At 40.6% G+C, this 16,135-nt stretch overlaps 1 protein-coding gene across 1 annotated transcript; it reads right to left on the bottom strand.

Annotated features, from left to right (window-relative positions):
• Nucleotides 1-491: 491 nt before the first annotated feature.
• RTL4 (retrotransposon Gag like 4) lies at nucleotides 492-4,509 on the bottom strand. Its single transcript, XM_049644203.1, has one exon. It carries the CDS (start codon nucleotides 4,259-4,261, stop codon nucleotides 3,374-3,376), a length of 888 nt encoding a protein of 295 aa, XP_049500160.1. The 5' UTR covers nucleotides 4,262-4,509; the 3' UTR covers nucleotides 492-3,373.
• Nucleotides 4,510-16,135: the final 11,626 nt, after the last annotated feature.

Below are 16,135 nucleotides of genomic sequence, written 5' to 3'. Positions count from 1 at the left end.
ATAAAGATGGTGAGTGTTAGGACAATTATATACTCCTGCCTCTCTGTACGTGCTTGTAAGGGGCTCATGTCTATAGTTATACGTTAGGTCTTCATCCATGATGATATATTCTAATGGTTAGACTGAACCGTGTATTATTGTAAGAAGCAATTACTTAATAGCAGGTATCATGGTTCTGGGTGTGAGTGAAGGTAACTGCAGGAATTAAAAACCACAGGCATTTTGGAATTTTATTACAGCTGTAGACAAAATGAGAGAGATAAAGAGGAAGGATGATTGTTGATGTAAAGCTCCCAGGGAGGACAATCTTCAGTGGACTCAATACGGTTCACACTGTGGTGCTGACTTTGCATAGTGAGAATCTTATTTTTTTCCCAATGTGCTCAGTAGTGATTAGGAATTGGAGGATTGATGCCATTAAAACCCACAAAAAAGATGATGTATAAGCCAAAACCAATTTATTTATTTATAATGAGAATTAACTGCTAAGTATGCTGTAATACTCATGTCAGCTGGCTAGCAAATTTTCTTCCCACAACAAAGTTTATATGGGAACATAATTACAATCATATTACTTCTTAGAGCATGGGGTCACAGCAAAGGGAGTTAGGTGGCAACCTTAATGGCTAATTACACAAATTGGAATGGCCTGATGCCTCCGCTCCACTGTACATAGACCTACGAAATCAGCTCTTGGTCGATATCCCCTCTCTTAGTCTAGAGAGATTACAGATGCCATATGGCTCTTTAATCCCCCCCCCCTTTTCTAGACTCCCTGAAGACCATTCTCTTGTTAACCATTCTTTCTTCAGACTTATCATAAAATCATTAGATTTTATCTTGCTGGATGGCAATCATGTAGCAGATCTGCCTCCCTAAAACTACAATCTTGATTGGACCTGGGGGCTCCCCAAGCCTTTGTAGTTGCAGACTACATCTTTAAGTAGGTTATAGCTCATGTGTTCTCAGATTTTAATTAGTTGCACTCTCAGAGAAGTTCACTTTGGTATAAGTTTGGGGGCAAACGTCTGTAGAACTCTATGCTAAATAAAGAGTTTATTCTAGTTGAAGTGAATGGTGTCATTATAACAAATATTGAAGGGGTAAATAAAATGGTTGCTAGCTAGTAGACAGTAAAGCATTATCCCAGTATCTTATTCATATGCTCAGTATGCCTGTTGGATTGTATCACATAGAGCATAAGAATTTCTTGTCTGAGAATTCCTCAACAAGGGGCTTCTAGAAATTAGAGGTTTTATAGCCCAGAATTAATGATCTGTTCTGAGAGGCTCTGAAAACTGAAGGTTTTTTGGAGAAGAAGGTGATGTTGCTGCAGAGGGAAGGTCCAAACAAGAAATAAGGTGATGCATCTTTGTGAGAGAGCACACAATGATAAATTGTATCCCTAATATAAAGAAAGATTGTGATGAAGCCAACTGAATGCTACCATCAGCATTCTGGGGCCATACTGGGGTCAGTAAGGAAAGTGACTGGAGGCTATTGGGTTAGTTCTTTATTACAGAATTGGTGGTGCTAGATCAGGATACCTCCAGGCAATTGCAAGACACTTAAAGTTCAAAAAGATCTATTTGTCAGAGGCTTTCATACAAGCCCAGTACCACATGGGAATTTCTTGGCACAACTGGTCTCCTTGTTATGAGAGCATATGGAGTAAGGTGGATGTATAGCAAACTGTTGATAAAGGAAACCTCTTGTGAATGCAAATAAGGATTGGCACGGTGGTTAGTGAGGCATTGATGGACAAAACGATCTATTTGTTAGTGCTACAGGATGAAAACAGTAAGGCCTTAGCTGGGTTTAAGTACTGTCAAAGTTAATATCATTCTTCAGGAACAAGGCCAAAGTACAATGACGCTTCATATTCTGAGAGGTCTTGATGGTTGCTAGGAATTACTGATTTTTCTTCAGGAAATCCATTATGGGGACATACATCAGCACCAAGAAGCAAGGAACAGTGGACTGATGATTACCAGCAAACATCAATTATCACTGCACATCCTTAACATTTTAGAAAATTGTGTCTCTCCAACATGGCACTACTTTTGTTCAGAAGCATTAGGAATCCATACACAGAGCTGCTGTGTGCTAAAACCACAACACTAGCAATCAAATCCTCACTTCTTCTTAAGTTTTATGTATGGATGGTGTTAATATATTTGCCCCAGGATTTTTCAGATGGGACGGTTCAGAGAATTGTCTACCATTAATTGCTTTTCAAGATTCTCAACTAGATGAGGCTCCCAGAGGTGGTCCATAAGGGTATAGAACTCAACATTTGGGCAGTGATCCCAAATGGTGACCACACTAAGGCCTATGGAGTCAGAAACTACTACAGGGTCTGACTCTATGTCTTTAGTGAAGATTTATTTAGTTAGGTTCCCTTGCCTGCCAGGTATAATAGACATAGTAATTATGATAAGACTCCTTCCCCAACTCTCACTAAATATTTGTCAGAGGTCATTATCCTAGACCATTTTGACTTGGCTATTAGACATACTATAACCTAAAAAAGGTTATTGAGGAAGAGGGGAGGAATCTGGAATTAATAGGGCCTTGCTAAAACATGTACCTGCCTGAAAGGCTAGTTCTCAAGGAAGTGGACCAACAGTTCCAATCAGAGTGTTCAAAAGGCCATGCCATCTGGTTAGTCAATAGCCAAGAGATCCAGTTTTTTGGGTAAGCAGAAGTCTTTAAATGGCAACAAAATACATAGCTGTATTGAAAGGTAGTAGAGCTGTGTTTCCATGAGGGTTGGTTTGTGTTGAAGCTGGCCTCTCTTCAATAGGTGGAGCAGGTTCCAGCCTCCAGTAGAAAAATGTTGGTAGGATATGAAAAAAGAAAAGAAAAGAAAAATGTTGGTAGGATATGGGATGCAATTAGGAATTCAACCAAAGGTCTTAAACCAACAGGGAACTAGAATATAGACCAATGAGGGTGAAGGTGAAAGTCTTGGGCCTAATCTTAGTCCCAGAAGACTTAGGCCAACAAACTCAACCCAGATCTCATTCACTGGAGGGAATGGAGTTCCCAGTGTACTTTCAGGGATATTTTCATTGGCTTAGACTGGCCAGTTTTGCCTACAGAGTTTCAGTACTCTTGGGTTATTGGTTCCAAATGCAGAGAGTGCCTGCGAATTGTTTTCATCATTGTTGGGTTTGGTTTGGTTTGGTGATGGGTCACCAAATGAACAAGATCTGATTATTTAAACTCCCAGAATCACATAAGTTCTTGACTGTCCATGAAGTGGTATCACAGTTCCCCACCTGTATTTGAAATGTTAATGCGGGATATAAATTAATAAGGCTGGAGGTGAGAGGGATATAAGTTTACAAAGTGACCTGCCTGGGCTCTCTTACTGGCGAGTTGGGTTATTTATCCTTGCTGGGGCCCGAGAACGTTTGGCAAGGCAATCTCTTGTGAAGTGACCAGCCTGGCTGCAGTAGAGGCACAGCTGAGCTTCTTGCTGGCGGGCTCGTTTGGCTGGGGTGAGAGGTGGCTGGCTTCCACGCAACTGTATAGGCTCTTCCTTGGCTGATACATCTGTGGGGCTGGAAAAGGGTTGGTGTTGGATCAGGGAAGCCAACACTGGGAGCTGCGTCTCTGACTGTAGGAGCTCTGGCCTGTCACTACGTTTCTTGTCCAACTGAATACACTGAGTGATCAGGTCTGGAAGGTTGCCCATCATATCTGTGTCACTCACTTCATCCTGGATGGAGTCAGCTAGTTCCTCTTGGAAGTGGTCCCTCTGAGTGGTTTCATTACAGCTCAGATTTTGAGCAAGGAGATTGAAAGTAGAAGCATTCTGCTGAGAGGAGTTGTCCTCTTTGTTCATGGGGTCTGTTTCCTGTTTTGTAGGCTCACTAAATGATTGCTGGAACTCAAAAACAAACTTTTCATATTGTTTCAGCAAAGTGCTCTGGTTAGGCCCAGATATGACTCCACAACTTTCCATCTGCTGAGCTAGGTAGTTTAAAAAGAACTTGACTTGGACATCATCTGCAGGATTGGGGATCTTCACGGTCGTCAAGAGATTGTCAGGGTCACCATGAAACTGAGAGAGATGCTCAAGTGAGCAGGGTACAGACATCAACAGGGTTGCCAGGGCAGGCATGATTTGGCCCCTCAGTTCAGGGTTCTCTTCTGTCAGATGCTGTATTTGTGGCTGCAGAAACAGATTTTCTTCCTGAAGAGAGGAATGCTCTACCTGCAAGGTAGGTGGTGTTTCTGTGTACTTCTCCATTGTACCTTCTGGAATCAAGTGAGACTAAGGAGAACTGAGTGCCAGTATTTGAAACCAATGGGCAGACAGTAGGGTTTCCTCTGTTATCAGAAAGATAGTATCAGAAGCAAGTAGCCAAACCTGCTGGCTATGAAGCAGTCACAAGGGGACACTGAGAGCTGAACTGGAGAGATGCCAAAATTGTTGTCCACTACTCAATGTTGTCTCTTCTCATGGAGAATGTCAATGTTCTGCACATTCAGAAGTGACAAATTACCTTAAGACACATAGAGGATTTGGAATTAAGAAGACGAATACAAAAGTCACAGTAGATTTCTCTCCCCACCCACCCCTTGTATACAATATAAGGTAAATTTGCCCTCAAACTAAGCCTTTGATTCTCAAGTACCTCTTTTTTATCAGTGAATCAAAGAATTTTACAACCCAAAGTGATCTTAGAGGTTATCCAGGGCAAACTCAGAATTTCATGAATGAGAAAACAGAGACCCAGAAAGGTAAAGATGTTTACCCAAGGTCACACAAGTACGTAATATCAGAGCTGCATGCTCATCAGTACTGCTGTGTGAAACAGCACTTCCTCCAGGACCACAAATGTGTTCATTTGTACAAGCTACTTGGGCATGATGAGGGCTCATGCCCCTTGCTATATAAAATGTGATCTGGAAACCAGTACCATAAGCATCACCAGGGAGACCGTTAGAAATGCAGGCTCTTAGGTCCCACCCCAGACCTACTGAATTAGTATTCCACTTAAACCGATTTGCCAGGTGATTCAAATGTGCATTGAAATTTGAGAGAAAAGCTTCTCTAGAGAGGATTTAGTCCTCATTAGAATAATCACTGGTTGGACTTGAACCTCAACACCCCAATCCTGCATTGCTGTGGCGATCTGATTGCTGTGGCGATTTGATTGCTGCGGCGATCTGATTGCTGCAGTGGCAGTTAATCCATATTTTTCTAGATTCCTAGTCCTTATCTAAGGTCACATTTGGTTGTCATGGAGATGATTAAGCCACCACAGGCAAGATGAAGAGGTGAAGTTGGAAACTTAGTAAACAAGAACAGAGTATTCATAGAAGTATAAAGATCAAAATGTTTAGCAGTTATCCTTGCATTGATAATAAGAATAAAGCAACCCATTAAAGTTAAAAACTAACCCCAAACATATGGCATATCAGTTGAACTATTGTGCAGCATAATTCCTCTCATGGTCCTTCACTTGTGTAGCACACCATTTAATTGTATCAAAATCGGCCACTAGAGGGCAAAAATGTGTATCCTTGAATGTAAAACTTGATTCTTTAGGTTTGATGGCTTCTCCTGTCTCGATCTATGGAAGAGATTATTGGAAGACTGAAATTGTGTAAGATTGGTGGCCAGAAACTTAAGCAAAGACTAGCATTAATCAGTTGGATGACACAGAAGAACTCATTTGGGTCTTCATTTCCTCTTTCATCTAATGAGGATGACTATCTTGTCTATTTCAGAAGGGTGTGGTGAATATCAATGAGACAGTAGATAGGTACTCTGAGTGGCAGAGAGAAAGAGAGAGACAGAGAGAGAGAGACAGATGCTCCCCCAATTTTTTCAATGCAGGTAACAATACCATTGGTGAGGCTCTTCCTTTATCGCATATTGCAAAAGTAGGGAGATACTGTCATATTCTTTCCTTCTTTCTTTCCATAACTCAACAATCTAGTCTTTCTATTTTCCAGGTGCCCATCCATGAGTTTATTGCTGCCAGTCTAGCTAGGTGTCAATTGAAAGGTAAGATGTTAGTTAATTAATTAATGAGGGTTAATGATTGGCCTTTCTCAAGGCATTCCCTTTGTCCTCAAATTTTAATGTGCATAAGAATCAACTTGGTCTTAATCCCCAACAATTCCTATTCCATGGTCTTCTATTCAATAGGTCTGGGGTAGGTACCAGGAATCTGTACTTTAACAAGCTGCCCAGAGGATTTCTGGTGTTGGTAGTCCCTGTGAGAAAAGCCACCCAGATGAACCTCAAGGAATAAATCCATATTATAGCATCATAGAAGAGTAAGAATGGGGAGAGGACACATTTGGAAGTAGGAGGCATTCAAATGACATAGAATAGGTGGTAACCTATTGTACTTCTGCAAAAAGCCCATAGAGCTCACACTGTTCTTTACAACTGTTCCTGTCTCTCAGACAGTAGACTGCAAGAGTTTAGCATGTAGGTTCTAGAGTTAGACTGACCTGGGTCCAAATCCTGGCTTGGCCAAAAGTTGCGTGGCTCTGGAATGTTATTTAACCTCTCTGAGAATCCATTTCCAAACTTTAAAATGGAGGTGATTTTGGGGTGCCTGGGTGGCTCAGTCAGTTAAGCGGCCGACTTCGGCTCAGGTCATGATCTCACGGTCCGTGAGTTCGAGCCCCGCGTCGGGCTCTGTGCTGACAGCTCAGAGCCTGGAGCCTGTTTCAGATTCTGTGTCTCCCTCTCTCTGTGACCCCCCCCGTTCATGCTCTGTCTCTCTCTGTCTCAAAAATAAATAAACGTTAAAAAAAATTAAAAAACTAAAATAAAATGGAGGTGATTTTAATACCTTCCTCACAGTGTTGTAAGTATTAAATGAGATGAAAAGAGATTAGCACAGCTTCGTGCAGATGGCACGGGCTTCATAAATGTTAGCTATCATTTTTCTAGGTCCGCAGTCTGTTATCTGACTGTGTTTTAGAATTTAATTTTTTTTGAATTTTTGAAAGGTAACACGGAATATGTACTGCTTATTATATAACACTCCCAGTTGTATCTGGGAAAACATCCCGTAGTTAGGCAATTAACATTTCTGCAGGAAAATAAATGTCTAAATATTCATACTAAAAGAGATCAAGACTAGGTTTATGTCAGTTTAGGTCAGATTTGACACCAAATTAATGAAAAAATATCTTCCATTTTACAGAGCTTTTTGATTTCAGAATTGAAGATAAGGGATATGGCTCTCTCTACCAAGCTCCCCTGTTGGTTGGAAAGTATGACTATAACTTCTCTGTTCCTGCTTTCTGCCCTTTCCTTTGACCCTCAGCAGTTCCAGACTATCTGTCGAGCTCTCCTGTTTCTTTACAGAATTATGTATTCAAGGTGGCAGAGCATTAATTTTTCTAATTATGTAACATTGGTGAAACACTTGCTAAAATTGTAAGCATTTGCCCAATGCAAATTCTACAACGGCGCTGTTGTCAATGGCAATTGCTTAATCCCTCTAAGAAAATCTATCTTGTCTTATCATTTTGGAAATTGCTCTCCTTTTAGAGGTCAGTGGCCTTCTATTAGATTGTCCCAGCAGATCATGGGGTAAAGCATGCCAGTCTGGAGATAAAGCAGACTGAGCTGGGACCTCAAATGCACAGACTTCAGAAATCAGACTAGTGAGCCTGGACCAGATCTGACACAAAACTGCATACGTTTAAGCTTTTACTTGATTGGTATGTATTTCACCTACAAAAACAACAACACAAAAATAGGTCTAGTAAACTTCTACAGGCAGGCCATTTTGGTGTTTGTGTTCCATTTGGCTCAAAGACACGGTTGACAGTTTCCCTGCATATGAAACTATCCGTACTGGAGTCCCTTGAAACTCCATTTGGAGAAGAGCCTGAAGTACCTTGCTGCTTATAATAGAGCATTGTGACCTTACAATACCTTATTTTCAAGCTGTTCTACCCAATACTTTGGAGAAGTTTTGACCTATTGCCATACAACTACCCAGAGCACTTGCATTTTTCCCCTTGAACTCCAGACTTTATAAGTAAGGGAACTTGTGGCCATGCGAGCTAAACTGAGACATAAACAATCCTCAAGAGGTAACCACAGGGACATACTGTTTAGACTTGTCTGGAGACTTGGATGTGACCCTAGCTCTGCCACCATCTAGACTGACAACCTTGGGCAAGTCACTTCCTCTCTCTGGGCCAGTTCCTGTATCTGTACAATGAAGGAATTGGGTTTCTCAAATTTTATCACACATAAGAAATTCTGATTCAGAAGAGTTAAGAAGAGACCCAGAAATCTGAATTTTCTATAGGCACTTCAAATGATTCTGTGGTAAGAGGTCTTCAGATTTTACCTTGGGAATCTTGGGTGACTGACCACACAGAGCTCTGACATTTGTCAGAGGTTCTCAAGTTTCAGGGTACATAAAAATCTCTTGGGAGTTTAACATGCAGCTTCTTGGGCTTCACCCCTAGACAGTGTAATTAAGTGGGTCTGGGATGGGAACAGATAATCTGCATTTTAATCAAGCTCCACAGGTGATGCTGATGCAGAAGTTTCTCTGGTAACACTTGAGAAACCCTAGGTTTAATACTCTCAAAAGATCCTTTCTGCTTGAGCACTATCTACACTTTTGAAGGTAGAAAATATTTGGCTGCAAAAGTGGCCCCTGAGGTGTGTGATATGTGGATTGCTTCCTTCCAAGGCTCTGCCTGAGTCTGTATGGTCACATGCAAACAGTGGGCTAGTGCAGGGCTGGCTCGGGCAAGGTGAAAAGTAACTGGCTTGGGGGCAAGAGAGAGGGTCACAATTGAGCTGACCCTGCTCTCAGTCTCTATGGTTCCTGCTGGGAGGTTTGTAATGCTCTGCTCTGCCTGGGGGTGGGGGCAGAAAAGCTGTCCATGTATCCCCATATTAGAGAGAGAGCAGCAGCCCAGCTGGGGTCAATCTGGCCATTGCTATGACTCAGACCTCATACCTTCCTTTAACCTTCAACCTTTCTTCTGGCTCTGCTGGACCCATGGCCTAGCTGCTTATGAAGTTACACATGTCATGAACGCTCCCTACAAGTATCCCCTGTTAGTTTCCCAGTTTTCCTTTCTAATGGGCATAGCTCCATTAAGGAGCCACACTTGCTCCAGCAGCCTTCCAGCTCCATGAGCCTATTTAACATTCCTCCTAAGATCATGTTTCCCTGTCTCCTCCTTCCCCCGCCTACTCCGCTTTGCCTACTGTCCCTGCTGGCAGCCATAACACATGGCTGAATGTCCCTGATTAGTCACCGGCCAGAACTCTAACTGATCGTCCAAGCAGTACATGACCCATTTGCACCATTCATTTCTCTCAGTGCAGCAGAGAAGAAGACCTAGAAGGAACGGGTGAGTTTTTTTTATATGAAGGAAAAGACCTGGAGGCTGGTGGAGGGCAAGATGAGCCACTGGGCAGGTATCATAACACTGTCACAGAGTATTACAAATAGTTATCAAAATATAAAAGAGCATTACATGGAGTCAAAGAAAAACCCCAAAGAGAGACTCCATTTTGCCTCTTTATTGTACTTGCCTGTTTAATTTGGCCCCTGAGTGGTACTGACGTTATACGGGTGGTGAAATGATGACTTCAGTGGAAGTAGGAGGTTTGCAAACTCCTGAAGATCAAGTGCGCTTAGAACTTGCAGCTCACAAGAGATGTTACACATATGGCAGATAACCTCTACAGCAGGACTGGCTCTGAGTCTCATTCAAACCTTCATGGTGGGCCCCTGACATACCGGGAATGCAGAGGTTTTGCATTTGTATTTGATAGGAATGGAAAGGACAAGTTGTTTTTATCCAGTCGTACCGGACATTGTGTGGGTATTTGCGGTAATAATACGTGTCGTTTCTTCAATGACTAATTCATGTCAGCTTATAGACTCTAATTGGTACTAGCTGTCTGGAGCCTTATTTAAAAGTGTCCCGGACCTGGGGCCGGGCTCACTGGTAGAATGCCGTAAAGCACCGCCAGTGTTCGCCACAGACAATGGAGGAATAAATGCAACATGCTGAACAGGTATTTGCCATCTCTCTACCAGACCACATAATCCTCACGGCGGTCTTGTGTAGTAGGTATAATGATTTGCGTTTTACACATAAGGAAATGAAGCCCCTACTTCCACTTCTAAACATGTAATCCTGCTCACTTCTGCTTTCAAGCTCTCTCCCCTCACCGGAAAGCCAATTACTTTCTTCTTCCTATGCCCAGCTCGCATTCAGCCTCCTTGATGCGGCTTCCTCTCACTACCCGGGTCCTTATTAATACCTCCCTTTCCTGAGCTGTGGAAGGACACATTGTTTGAGCCCTCCAGGAAGAAGTCTCTTTCCTGTGAACCCCCATACACTTTGCACAGTGCTGGGCCCGCGAGCCGTATATAAATGTGTGTTCATAGGTGGGGCTAGGAGAAAGACAAACAAAAGAATCTCTATGAGTAGTCTGACATGAAATTAGGATAAGAAAAATAAGATCGAATCTAGTCATGAAAATCTTGTCAAAACAAGAGGAGGCTGAATAAGCAAGCAGGGGCATCGAGTCTCAGTAGAAGTGGTCTGGACTTGAGAGAAGGGCCGGCAGGCCTTGCTATCACGAGTTCTTAGCTTTTCATTCCCCTGTTTTCCCTTCTTCCTTAAGCCCCATACATTTGGTAATCTTGTTATTTTGCAATCAAAAATAAATGATGGGGACTGGTAAAGACTTCTCTGCTACTTCTAGGTTCAAGAAAGCAGTCTGAGGTGAAATAGGTAATGGGGATTAAGGAGGGCGCTTGTTGTGATGAGCACTGGGTGATGTATAGAATTGTTGAATCACTATATTGTACACCTGAAACTAATATAACATTTTATTCTAACTGTACTGGAATTAAAATAAAACATGGACAAGTGTTCAGGATGGTTTGGATTATTAAATATCACAGCTGTCACATAATGTAGGAATTAAGCTACTGTTGAAGCTCTGAAACTGAAATTCAGCAAGTATGTAATTATTATATTTTATATTTTATTTTGCTAAATATATATAACATAAAAGTTAAAAAAAAATAAAGCAGTCTGAGAGGATGTTTTGCATAACTGAATGTGCACCTTGCTATGTTTTACAAGAACAATGTGATAAAACATTTTAAATTGGGACAATCTCAATAAAGCTGGGTTGAGCTGTTATCATACCCATCTAAGCACCATCTAATCAATATGTGAAGATATTAAAAGAGCAACCAAAAAGGAATTATTAGTTTCCCAGTCCCATTCAGCTTCACTCTCTATGTGTACAAAGATTCAAATATCTTAACCACTTTACGTTCATTATTTCATTCAATATTGACTGCAATTCTGCCATTTTCCAGGTCAGAAAACCAAGGCACTAAGATACTAAGTTAAATCAAGGGGCAAGGAGGAAATGGGATACATGTATAACTGTCTCCGAAAGACTCTCATGTAGAATACTTATCCTCAAGGACAAGGAAGGAGCTAACTGAAAATGCACTTGGGAGGGTGGGGGTGGAGATGGGATGAGTGTCTCCATAAAGTAATTTATGAGTTCCACATCATTGGAGGAATGTAAGCAGAGTTAGGATTACCACCTGGTGAGGAGTTAGAGTGGGGAGAATAAGAAGGCATCGTAAGGATGATCTAGTCCTTTCAAAGCTATAGATTCTATAACTTGCTTGAGGACACAGCTGAAATGTGGGCAATGACACTAAGAGTTGTTTGCAATCTAGAATCTGATCCTCAAATTCACAGTCAACCTGAACCTAACCCATCTTGCCTATCCGCAAGCTCCTATTCCTGGAGAGGACTCAGTGGCTAACGTATGGTAGGACTTGTTTATCAATTTGAGGGATTAGCTCGGTTTCTCTGTCCATTCCCAATGCCCCCGTCATTTCAAATAGTACATGCCATTTGAGTAAACAATTAGGGGAAGAGTGGAAAAATTCTGATCTGCAGATCTCAAATAGTCATAAAATTAGCCCTTTAAATTTGAAATGAAAGGTCTTCTCCTGCATTCGTGCTCCCTGCTGTCTCTTTCATCTTTAATTCATTAAATGCAATTCACTTAGTGCTGAATACCACTTACAACTGATGAGCTGACAGAGTTTAGCCCACTTAGATTTAAACATTTTTTGCATTTCCAGGTCCTTGTGGTGTGCATGCAAACTGCAGCCCTATTCAAGGTGGAGAAAACTTAATATAAGCAATTTAGTATATATCATGTTTTTGAATTACAAGAAGCCTCCTAATAGTCAATAGTTAGAGAAAAGTATCAACTTTAGAGATGAAGAATTTGAGTCTCAAGAAATGGAAAATGATTTGGGTCATGGTCATGTTTACGAGTCTTATTGCTAAGTTCCAATCCCAAACCCCAGTCAAGCTTTCTCTCCCTCCTAGCCTTGACGATGAGTAAACAAGAAATACAGGGATTATATAGTGCAGAGGCAACCTTTTAATGTCATTCAATAATCCATAACATCTAGGGGCACCTGGGTGGCTCAGTTAAGCATCCGACTTTAGCTAAGGTCATGATCTCACAGTTCGTGAGTTGAAGCCCCAAATCAGGCTCTGTGCTGAAAGCTCAGAGCCTGAAGCCTGCTTCGGATTCTGTGTCTCCTTATCTCTCTGCCCCTCCCCTGCTCATGCTCTGTCTCTCAAAAATAAATAAGCATTAAAAAATAATAATAATCGGTAACATCCCACATATATGCAGAGAACTGTATGTGATCTAAGTATTCTTCTCCTATCTCATTGTCATTTTGATAAACTATGAAGTAAGCAAGGTGTGTATTTAACACCTCCTCCAACAGATAAGGAAAGAGTTGTCTAAGTACATACAACTGTTTAGTATTAGATCTTAGACTAGAATCCTCAACTCTTGCTCATAACATTATGTCCTGGAAATAGATTGAACCAATAGAAAAAAATCATTCACTCTGGATTTAGACAAAATTTAGATTAAAATCCCAATCTGAATTCAAAGCCAAAGATGTGAGACCTTGGGCAAGTTACCTCTTTGAGCCTCAGTTTCTACATCTGTAAAACCTGTATTGCAATGTAGCTGTGATGAGTTGTCTTGCATACAGCAGACATTGGTGATAGAAGCCACCCAATATCATATTTTCTGCAAACACTGCCCCTAGATGTTATGGATATAACATGGGTACCGAATATCCTTCTTACCAGTTCCAGTTTCCAACTGGGTATTTTGCGGAAGGTAATTCTACCCAAGTCTCTTGGTGTGGAACAAATGGCTTAAGCTAAAGCTAACTCACTTAACATATAACTTGCCTTAGTGTTTCTTCTTTGCAACACTCATATCACTTGTAATTAATTGTTATATGCCTGTTTTCCTTACTAGACTATGAGCTAATTAAGATAGGAATTAACCAATTTCATTTCTGTGTCCACAAGTGCTAACATATTTCCTTACATATAGAGGTGCTCAGTAACCCTTTGTTGGATTTATAATATCTGCCTATGACAGCCATAGTTAAAACTAGATATTAGCAAAGGTAGTCTTACTTTTCCCCACTCCCTATATATCACTTCTATTATTTTTCTCTGATGTGAGTGCAAAACCCAGCCCTGCTCCAGTGTATCTCAGCATGTTTTTGCTGAGATGCTTGAGTTAACCAGATAGAAATATAGGCAAAGATTTATGTCTATGGGACTAATGCTCTGCAGGCAATACTTCAGTCCCAGTCCTGCACTTCAATGACCTTAGCCAGAGCACTGAGAAGACTGAGAGATCCTCGAGAATGTACTTTGCTTGGATGAATGGGTTGTTTAGTTTCTTAGAAGAGTTTCAGTTTAGCCCAGGCCCTAGGTCAAGACAATTATCTAGGAAATTTAGAAAGATAACGGATGCAAAATAATCCAAACAAGAGTTGTTTAAAATATGATATTTTAAACCACTCTTATGTGAAGACAGGAGAATCACTTACCTCTCAGATGTTGGGCTCCAAGTGGAATCAGGCCACAGTGGGACAGATCCTAGGGGATGGGAAAAGGAAAGTAAGAAGAGATGGGATTCTTTAGCATCCCAAACAGCATAAGCAACCTTAATTCTGTGCTCTTACTGTTAGAGTGCTCTGTTTTCACTGGCTGACACTCTCCAACCCTCTGACACTGGAACAGACACAGTCTGGTAGAGCTTTGGACTTTGCCAGTTGAGAGCTGTGTGACCTTAGGTGTACTCATCTCTTTGAGCTTCATTTTCTTTCTTTCTTTTTTTTTTTTTTTAGCCTCCTTTTCTTTATCATAAGATGGGGCCAATGATATCTACCACCATTGGCTATTCATTTATTCATATAATAAATTTTGACTGAATGTCTATTATATGCCAGACACTCCGCTGTAGTAAGCCCACGTAGGCATGGGGATTCAAGAATTACTAAAGTAAGGTATGAAAAGTGCTTGTTGCAGTACCTGGCTCATAACAATGATTTAATCAATGATAGCGATTGTTTTAAGAATATGAGTTAGAAGGGTTTGGCAGTTAACAGCCCAAGCTCTGGAGTCAGACCTGGGTTGTAGTTATAGTATCGAGTATTAGCTTCACGTGTTAGGAGAACTTGGGCAAGTTTTTTAACCTCACATACTTAAATTTTCTCACCTGTAAAATAAGTAATAATGATCATAACTGTTTTATAAGCTTGGGAAGATCAAATAAACATGAATGTGAAACATCCAGCAAGTCTTCTTCCCTCTCAAGGCTAATGACTTGAGACCAAAACAAGTCTACTTGGATCAAAAATAAAAAGCTTTTCAAGGAGAGTGTCTCCTTAGCTGCCTGAAATTTGTCTAGAGCAAAAAAAAAGTGAAAGGAAGAACTATTGTTAGAAGGGCTGACTTGGGAGCACCCAAATATATAAATCAATTAATAACAAACATAAAGATGCTCATTGATAATAATACCATAATAATAGGGGACTTCAACATTCCACTTACAGCAATAGACAGATCATCGGAGCAGAAAATCAACAAGGAAACAATGGCTTTGAATGACACACTGGACCAGATGGACTTAACAGATACATTTAGAACATTTCACCCTAAAGCAGCAGAATATACATTCTTCTTCAGTGCACATGGAACATTCTCCAGAATAGATCACATACAGGATCACAAATCAGCCCTAAATAGGTACAAAAAGATCAAGATCATACCATGAATGTTTTCAGAGCACCATGCTATGAAACTTGAAATCAACCACAAGAAAAAATTTGGAAAGTCCTTAAATACATGGAGACTAAAGAACATCTTAATAAAGAATGAATGGGTTAACCAGGAAATTAAAGAAGAAATAAAAAATGAATGAAAGCCAATGAAAATGGAAACACGACAGTCCAAACTCTCTGGAGGCAGAAAAGGCAGTTCTAGGAGGAAAGTACATTGCAATTCAGGCCTATATTAAGAAGCAATAAGGGTCCCAAATACACAACCTAACTTTACACCCAAAGGAGCTAGAAAAGGAGCAGCAAATAAAGCCTAAAGCCAGCAAAAGAGGGTAAATAATAAAGATAAGAGCAGAAATAAATGATATAGAAACCAAAAAAGAAAAAAAGAAAAGAAAATACACACACACACACACACACACACAGTAGAACAGATCAATGAAACTAAAAGCTGGTTTTTTGAAAGAATAAACAAAATTGATAACCCTCCTAGCCAGACTTATCAAAAAGAAAAGAGAAAGGACTCAAATAGACAAAATCGTGAATAAAAGAAGAGAGATCACAACCAACACCACGGAAATACAAACAATTATAAGAGAATACTATGAAAAATTATGTGCCAACAAACTAGGCAATCTGGAAGAAATGGAAAAATTCCTAGAAACTCACACTCTACCAAAACTGAAACAGGAAGAAATAGAAATTTTGAACAATCCAATAACCAGCAAGGAAATTGAATCAGTTATCAAAAATCTCCCAACAAACAAGAGTCTTGGGCCAGATGACTTCCCAGGGTAATTCCACCAGACATTTAAAGAAGAGTTAATATCTATTCTTATCAAACTGTTCCAAAAAATAGAAATGGAAGGAAAGATTCCAAACTCATTCTTATGAAGCTAGCATTACCTTGGTTCCAAGATCAGACAAAGACCCAGTAA

This window comes from Panthera uncia, chromosome X (assembly GCF_023721935.1).
Source record: "Panthera uncia isolate 11264 chromosome X, Puncia_PCG_1.0, whole genome shotgun sequence".
In the NCBI taxonomy this organism is placed as follows: Eukaryota; Metazoa; Chordata; class Mammalia; order Carnivora; family Felidae; genus Panthera; species Panthera uncia.
Note: the sequence above shows the minus strand (reverse complement) of the source record. Positions and strands in the feature narration are given on the sequence as shown.